This window comes from Amblyomma maculatum, chromosome 8, assembly GCF_055883805.1.
Source record: "Amblyomma maculatum isolate TAMU_Amacu chromosome 8, ASM5588380v1, whole genome shotgun sequence".
NCBI lineage: Eukaryota > Metazoa > Arthropoda > Arachnida > Ixodida > Ixodidae > Amblyomma > Amblyomma maculatum.
Window position 1 is genome coordinate 54,773,586 of NC_139351.1, and position 8,970 is coordinate 54,782,555.

Sequence of the window (8,970 nt, forward strand, 5' to 3'; positions counted from 1 at the left end):
GATACCTCTTTAATCTTGCTTTCCCCACTCCTGTTCAATATTGCGCTGCTTGGCCTGCCCAATCTTTTGGCAGATATTCCCCACTTGCACCACAGCCTATACGCCGACGACCTCACTCTGTGGATTACACACGGCAGTGACGGCCAGATCGAGGACACTCTGCAGACAGCCATCTATCGCGTTGGTACCTACCTGGCCACAGTCGGCCTATCCTGCTCGGCCACCAAGTCTGAATACATCATTGTCCCAACCCAGGGAAGACGCCCCAGATCGCCTCCGGCATCCTTCAATCTGCAAGTACAGGGCACTCCCATACCCCGTACCGACCGAATCCGTATCCTGGGCCTTCATCTACAAGATAATGGAGGAAACGCCACTACTCTTCAGCGAATAGATCAATCTGTAATCCAGATCAGCCGCCTGCTCAAGAGAGTCGCCAACAAGCATAAGGGCATGAGCGAATCCAACCTTTTGCGCCTCGTACAAGCCTTCGTTTGTACGCGCATTGCCTATGTTGCCCCTTACCTTCGCCTCACGCGAACAGATCGGGAACGACTGGATGCATCACTGCGCAAGGCATACAAGACAGCATTGGGTCTACCCATGTCCACTTCCACCACCAAACTGATGACCCTCGGGATCTCCAACACAGTCGACGAGCTGATTGAAGCGACTCTAACTTCCCAATATGAGCGCCTCTCGCTGACACATGCGGGCCGTGCAGTACTGAGCCAGGTAGGAATCACTCCTCTGAGGGCGACTTCTACGTATATGGACCTCACGCCTGAGCAGAGACTCAGTCTTCGTATACCTCCGCTTCCCAAACGTATGCATCCAGAGTATCATACAGAGCGCAGAGCCGACCGAGCCCGGCAGCTCCACAAACGTTTTACCGGTCGCCCCGACGTTACGTACACAGATGCCTCCCACCACCCCCGTCGCCCCGCTATGGTTGCGGTTGCATTGGCACCGCACCGAAATTGGCACAACGCCTGCAGCGTCCTCAACGCCGCAGCTGTTACCACTGCAGAAGAGGTTGCAATCGAGTTAGCTCTGACCGACCCCTCTACCAAAGTAGTCGTTAGCGATTCCCAACAGGCAATTCGTAACTTCGATGCAGGTCGCATATCCCGACAGGCACACACTATCCTCCGATCTCTCCCCTTACCGTCTACACCTCGTCTTCTCATATGGACCCCAGCACATGAGGCGCTCAGCGGGAACGCACAGGCGCATGCTCTAGCCCGAGAACTCAGCTACCGGGCGGAGCACCCTCCTCAGCCTGCCGCTTCCTCTGACACTCCCCAAGGCACTCATTCACGCCTTGTTACATACACGGACATCCTCCAGCATTATCCCGGCGCGAGGCCGTCCATTGGCGCTAAATACAAACAGAAACCTTTCCCAACCCATGGCTATATAGCAAAATTTTCCCAAATCTTATTGCACCTAGCTGCAAACACTGCTCACAACCGGCCACATTCATTCACATAGTGTGGACATGTATACGACACAACGCAGACAATACAGCTACAAGGGATGCGTGGGAGTCCCTCCTGCGTACCACCGAGCTCGCCCAACAGCGCCTGCTCATTTTGCGCGCATTGGAGGCCGCAGAGTCCCAAGGGATCCCTGCTGACCTTCTCTAAGCAGTGCAACCAGTCTTTCGGCTGGTTCTCCTTCTTTGGGAGTAAATAAAGAGTTTATCATCATCTTCAATCTTGACAGTACTTTTAAAACTTTTAGTCCTTAACATCAAGGATGACACGGCTTGCATTTCATCTATGGTAGGTTAATTGCATGCTGAAGCACCAGTCATGTATATGACTGGTGAAGGCTCCAACTAATGAGCGTGGACTTATTCAGTGCTGGTACGGATTCAATGTCATTCTGGTCGTCCTGCAGTGTTTGTATGAATATTTTTGAGTTACATTCTTGTGGTAGTAAGAATGCTATGCTTTAATGAGTAGCTGCGACAAAAACTCGGGACAGTTAACGGCATTTCATAAAATATCTTCCCGCCAGTGGTCAATGTGTGTTCCTTTTATGCCGGTTAATGTTGTTACTCGTAAACAAGAAAAAGTGACAATTCTTTCTAAATAGATCACATGTATTTTGTCACTTCTTCCAGCTTCAGGAACAGGAGCACGCGATGCAGGCGCTCAGAAAAGAGAACTGCAGACTGCAGTCCAGGTTGTCCCGAGGTTAGTCCCGCCAATCTTCTAGCCTATTTCTACCGTGACTCATGTTTATATTTCTTGTTATTATATACAATCCTCTATGCGTGTACTATCGGTGACAAACATCGGTGCATGACGCAAACTGCAATCAAAGCGAATTCCTTTCGTATCGACGAGTAGTCTCTGACATACTTATCGATGTGAAAGTAAGAGTTCAATTCTTTCATATGTGCTAGAGAAATAAGGTGATAATTCGATTACATCGGGCTTCTAGTTCAAATTACCTAGATGTGTGGTCCAGAGACTTTTGTCTCCGATAGCACATTGCCGGGCGGCTTTACAACGAACTGCTGGGCCGGCAAAGTTTTATAGTAAGCACATATCAAATACAAGCGAAATGGCATGTGTTCACTTTCACTATCTCAGTGTGCTTGCCAGAACACTGCAGGTAATAATGAGAAATGCCAAAACTCTGTTATGCAGCCGAGAAGAAGTCTGCCAGGTCCCTGATCGAAACGCTGGAAAAAGAGGCGGCCGACTTCGAGCGCCTCTGCAACCTAGGGCAGGCGCTCCAGCAGCCACCCAGCGCAGCCACCAACGCTCTGCTCGAGTCGAGGACCAAGCTGCGTTCAGCGTTTCGTTGAAGATGTCGGCACAAGTGGCTGCAGTGATGCGATATTTCATGAGCGCCACGTGATCTCTCACTTCTCTTTTTGGAAGTACATTAGTGTTATCGTGCATTTCAAATGCAGATCTTTAGCGGGCCTCCCGCCTTGAGGCAGAGCGCCTAAATCTTCGTAAGGTCACCCTGAGCAAAATGAGCATTGGGAACACTTCTGTTTCAGATGGAACTTTCCACAAACGTTGGCACTGCGCTGACGTTAGCAAACCTCCGCATTCCTTGTTTTCCAGCATGCACGTCATTTCCTAGCGCATGGTGACCAAAAGAAAGTCGCTCAAGCTTCCAGTCCAGGTGGATAATTTTGGTGGAGGGAGAACCAGGGCTGTATTTGCGTATCTTTTCTCGGCGACTGCTTCAAATATGGAATTGGAAAATTCGCTATATTATCGTGGGATGCCATTTGTAGTAGGGCTACACTGAAAAGTTTGAAAGTTTTTTTCGCGAAGTACGTCGAGCATGCGGTTCAAGCTCACGAGTTATCAATGAGAAAATGTCAAATGCTCTACGCCCGCACATTTTTCATGCTATCCCGCTGCTGGTTCCTGCAGGTCTTCTGCCACCCTAGACTCTTTGAACGGATGGATTTGCACAGTCTATTTTTGAATATCTTGCGAGTGAAGGTATAAAAGAAAAGGGAGAATAGTCAATCTTGCCGTCCCAGAGTCAAGCATGGTAGAAGCACCGGTGTTCTCCTGTAAACCTTATATAACCTGCCTCGCATGGACGGAAACGATTATCGCATTTCCAAGAGCCCATCTGCTCTATATATGGGAGAGGCTTCCGCTTGTATCTTCCTTACATTATTCTGTATTGTTAACAAAACATATTTTCCCATGTTTTCCTGGTCGGTTTATGAGAAGCACACGGATGAAACTAGAGGAGGACACTGGAGCCGCGAGATTTACCACCCATGCAATGTACATAAGTTGGTCGAAAATGAAGTAACTCTTGATGCAATCACTGGATTTAGCGGTTATCACAACAACAACAAAAAAAAATCAATATGCAGAAAGGAAGCCTAAGCAGCTATCCTATTCGATATGAATTGACTTTCTTCAATAATTATGTAACACACTCAGCTAGACAAATTTTTTTCCGCCTACAAAACGGCCTTTGGATAAACCAACAAAAATATATATACACACAAACAATGGGCATACCAAATTTATCGAGCTCCACCGGAATGGGTGCCAGATATGCTTCGCATCAGGGGCAGTTTGCTTAGCTCTGTTATTTGCGAAAAATTGAAAACCAAGCACTAAAAAAATGCTGTTGACAGAGAACTCTGTCCTGCAAAATGTGCACATACCACGGTGCTCTCATACACGACATGACAGCGCACTGTCAAATACACGTGTTCGGCGCTGCTCGCTGATTAACTAACTGATGGGTATTCGGAACAGCTGCTAAAACATGTGAAATTTTACAATTGTTCCTACACATCTGGAGATAATTATTTATGAATTGAATGTATGTCCTGAAGTTTCTAAGCTCAAACTTCATTCGGACGATATACCTTGAAACTTTGCAAAAACCACTGCCTGCGCCCCATGATCCAAGTATCAGCTAATTGAAGTTCTCAAAGTATTAGAAAGGAAGATTATACTTATGGACAGTGCTAGAGAAAAAATGCAGCTGAGTTCATTTCAGAAGTAGGAGGTCTTGCGCGTCTCTAGCCGCGAGCTTTTATGAGTAACGTAAAATTAGGACCACAAATATTGGTTTCCAATTGAGTTAAAACAATTTTCAAAATACCCTACTTGTCCGGGAAAGCGGTTATTATTACGGGCAGGTATTAAATAATGCCTGACAGTGTTATCGAGAATGCCTTTCCAAACGAGAACATTGGTTCTAGCATGCGCCACGGGATGGTCCGCGAAAAATGCACTAAGCTTTCTACAAAGCGTAGAACTGATGTAGAGGGAGGTGCGCTTTCTTTTAACACGTGTCTCGTGTTCTAGCTTTTAATGTACTGTAGACTTGTTTCAGCTCGCATCTTAATTCCAAAGAGGCAGAAAAGTATTGTTTGTTTTCAACGGCTGTACAAATTTTACGCTCTGTTTCTGCAATCCATGATTTCATTAAGCAAGAGACAGGTGGCTCTTCAAGTGATGCTAAGGCTGCATTCGTGCTAAGACATTACTTATCTTTGACAGATGTTCGGTAATCGCAGGATTATTGAATACACAAAAATCACGGACATTGAGTCAAATATTCTCCTATTTGAATAATCGAATGAATAAAATTGTATATTCTGAAGTTATGCAAAACAATTCAAAAAATATGTTATGAACAATTTGAATATTTTTTAAAATTATTGACACGCGAATGATTGGTGCATAAGAACAGGAAAGAGCTAAACGTATATTGCAAAATCAGTCTGTTTTAAATATTGCATAATATTATCCGATCATATAATCCCCAGGAAGCTTTCGCACGATTCGCGGGCGGAGATTGCCGCCGTACAATTTCAAGTAATGTATGATGGTTATCCGTTTCTTGCCAGAGGTTTTCTTTACTATGCAGCTGGTTTCACAATAATTTGTATGTTTGTGCGGCGAATCCGCGTAACTCATTTAGGGCTTATTAGGCATTGATTTGCAGTGTACGTATTCCTCATATCAACCTGGCCTATGAACACCGTTTATGAGATAAATGTTGACGCTACTACAAGCAAGGAAGCTTGCTGTCTTGCTGTATCATATCATTTTGGTATTGATTTTTGCGCCTCCGCAATTAGTGCCTCTTTGCTCACTGACAGAAGCTAAGCATGCGAAATGTTATGTTAAAAGGAAATTTTTGTTTCCGCTAGTAGCTTGGCACAGCCGATGTTAATGGTGTAGGCCCAGTATTATTCCTAAAATTAATCCCGAACAGAATCGCCTTACATAAATATTTGTAATATGACTTGAAATCGCTCGTTTACTCTTTTTAAGTATTTGTTTTTCTTTTGCATTTTTACAGTAACGATTCACCCAGTGCCCTAGAATATCAGCCCCTGGGAGTTGTCCTGCTTGCACACTGGCGTCGTATGTATCAACATGCTTTCTTTATAGGAACACTCATATCGCACTGTTGCTCTAAATAGTGTACCTTACATAAGTGCAGTACTCACCATGTTTGTGTTCATTTTATAAATATTTATAACAGCTGTGGTTGGCCCCAGTTAGCATTGCGTTAGAGGATAAGCTGGCTTTTATTGACGAAAAATAGCGAGCGACGATATAGATGGTGCCTATGTATTTTACTTAGTAGCCCTCGATGTCGTTTCTGAGTGAAGAGCCCAGGTAGAGCCTAAAATGGTATAAGATTGCTTAATATTTTCCTGAGGCTGTTCGTAAAATCTCACACGCCGACAGTACGATAATAAAGAACACCTATTTTGCGCTCATGATATGAAACAAATACTCAGTTTCAAACAGGGGTTTATCTTAGAAGTCATTCCCAATGCCGGGTTGGCCTGCATTTTAGGACTCATGATAGATAAAGCCCATATGGGGGTTTCAGAACATCAATACACCAATTTTTGTCATATCGTATTTCAAGAATATTTCTACATTTAAGTTTAGGGACCTTACTCTGTGCACTTGCTTCAACGCAGCTTCTACTGTTTGTAAAACTACGCAGTGGTATTTAGTAAAAAAAATAGCAAAAACGGCCGAATGCATATCAACTGCGATGGTTTTCCAAAGTAAGCCGCTAAGAAGAAAACGGTGTCATTAGGAGACTTTAAAGGTTAGCTTCCTTAGTTGTATCGTGATGAAGATGAGATTCTCTCTCTAAGGAAGTTATTCTCAACACACTTGTCAACGAGCAGTATTCCAAATTGTTAAGCCTGACAATTTTAGTGTAGCAATTTGACGCACCAAAATCCTATCACCTTAATACCAGCTGCAATAACGGGTGCTGTCAACACAAAAATAAGAAGAAATTTTATGTCCGACGTTTATTTAATGAAGGCTCGATAAAAAGTATATATACACGCTACTTAATTCGCCACCGTTTTACGTGTTTTTACTAATTCTTGGAACAGTTTGACAGTTTGATAAGTTTGACAGTTGCATGAGGATTTAAGAACGTTCGTACAAACGCCCTTCACCTTCTCTGCTACTGCTGAGATCTCTGCAATCATTAGTATCCTTATCTAAATTTGTATCCATATCACATTCTTAAAACAGAACGTATAGTTGGTGGCTGATAATTTGGCTGGTACTGAAAGAAAAATCAAAATGTGAGAGAAACACAGCAGGACCACCCAAACCTCTAATGTTTAAGCAAAAAAAAATTCTCAAATTATTTGGCAATTGATCTACGGCAGCAAAGAACCAGTACCTAAGTTTTCTGTACATTTCCAGAAATGTAACTCAGAAAACTAATAAGGGAACAGTTACTCATTGGTAGCCACCCAAGCGTAGCTATACGGTTACATAGGAAATCTGTACAACCACCTAAATATTCTACCAATTCATAATTCTGTGTGCAGAATAAAATTAGAGCACTAACCTGTAGGCCCTAAAAGAACTGGAATCACGGAATCATTGAAAGCATGTACTTATAGTGCAACTCACCCGGTGTGAAATGAGATCGAGGCGGGAAAAAGCCGTGTCGTCTTTCGGAAATTACAGAGGAACGTGGTGACCATCATTATTTGTTACGTTTTTACATCCCATCGCTTTGGTATACAGAGTGTGTTGGGTAAAATAGATTAAGATTAAAAATCCGACTTGTTAAATATTCCCTAATTGTGCCAATGTTATGAGAGGGCATGTATAGTACAGACAGATATTTTATCTCCTCTCCTTCGTTATGATTATAAAAAATTGTTATTGCAACTTTAACCGAGTCTTCAATCTTTTAAGATTCAATGGAAAAGTTTCCCAACGCCATACGTATGGTCCGACCAAAATTTTCTAAACCATTACCTTTACCTTGGTCAGTTTTACTGGGGAAAACGAAAGCTACCATATCTAAAAATTACCACTTGACACCGTGCTACACATGCCCGAATACAACCTTATTACCGCACGTTCACAGACAAGATTTTAGTGAGTTTAGACACCCGTGTCTTCTCCGTTGCCCATCATAGAGATTCGCGTATGCACTGCTTTAGAGATAAGCTCGAGTGGCTGCTGGCTAGTCGCGTTTCTGATAAGCTGTCGGCAGCGCTCCCTATTGGGTGCAGAATGGAAAGAGTGAATCTTGCAAGGCTTTAAAAAGTCGTGGGTGGGAGAGCAGTAATCGCGACAGTTTCGGATGCGTGGAGCAAATTCTCCTTGTTTATACATATATTTTCTCGGGGTTTCAATTTTCGCGTATAAAACATCACACACTGATGTTATCTCCTTAAAATTGCCTCTGGACAAGGATATTACTCTCCACAACTTTGTCAGTCGCGCACACTTGTTGAGAGCCAGATATAAAATAAATAATTTGGGGTAATATTTAGGCAAATTGCGTAAAAGCAACTTGATGGTTCATATGTAACATGAAAACAATCCACTAGATTTAATTTTCAAAACACAATTAGGTTTATTTTAAAGCTTGATGCATTTTGCGTATAAGAACTTAAACCCTATTAGAATAGGAGCCAGTCACAGATGCGCCTCAAATATGTTCTTAGCAGCTAAATATACATTCCTTGTGTTTTGACTCTAGTATATAAAAATATTGTTACTGGCCAAGTCAAAAATGAAAATGACGCTTCGGGTCTGTTCACATTACAACCGACTTCGAAAAGGAGGAAAAAATTTAAAACCTTTTTTCAATTAGGGTGGGCAGGAAAGAACGCTTTCCAACGCCATACATGTCTGAATCTCGAGAAGCACAAGAGCCTTTCATGCAAAAGTGTTTATACTGCGACGATGGTTATAGACACAAGGGAATTAGTGGATATAGATTATTCTCGTATTTTCTCCTTTCTGAAAGCTCCTTTCTCAAATGATGAAATAGTGTGGAGATCTATGACAACAGTTTCATGGCTAGTAAGAAGTGCTCATGGTCTGTGGTAACCTGTAGGACTCCGCTGACCTACAAAAACAATGCTACCAATTCAGTTCATTGAGCTTCCATGACATGAATGAAACCGGGGTATCCAAAGTTATTGAACCT

The 8,970-nt window shown here is 43.0% G+C and overlaps 1 protein-coding gene across 1 annotated transcript in view; it reads left to right on the top strand.

The window, feature by feature from the left end:
• LOC146181185 (uncharacterized) overlaps nucleotides 1–4,295 on the top strand; it is a 44,048-nt gene extending 39,753 nt beyond the window's left edge. Inside the window, exons 12-13 of the mRNA XM_084575720.1 lie at nucleotides 2,132–2,204; nucleotides 2,664–4,295. Coding sequence (XP_084431846.1) covers nucleotides 2,132–2,204; nucleotides 2,664–2,824 — 234 coding nt within the window. The 3' untranslated portion in view covers nucleotides 2,825–4,295. The remainder of the gene's footprint in view (nucleotides 1–2,131; nucleotides 2,205–2,663) is intronic.
• The last annotated feature ends 4,675 nt before the right edge of the window (nucleotides 4,296–8,970 follow it).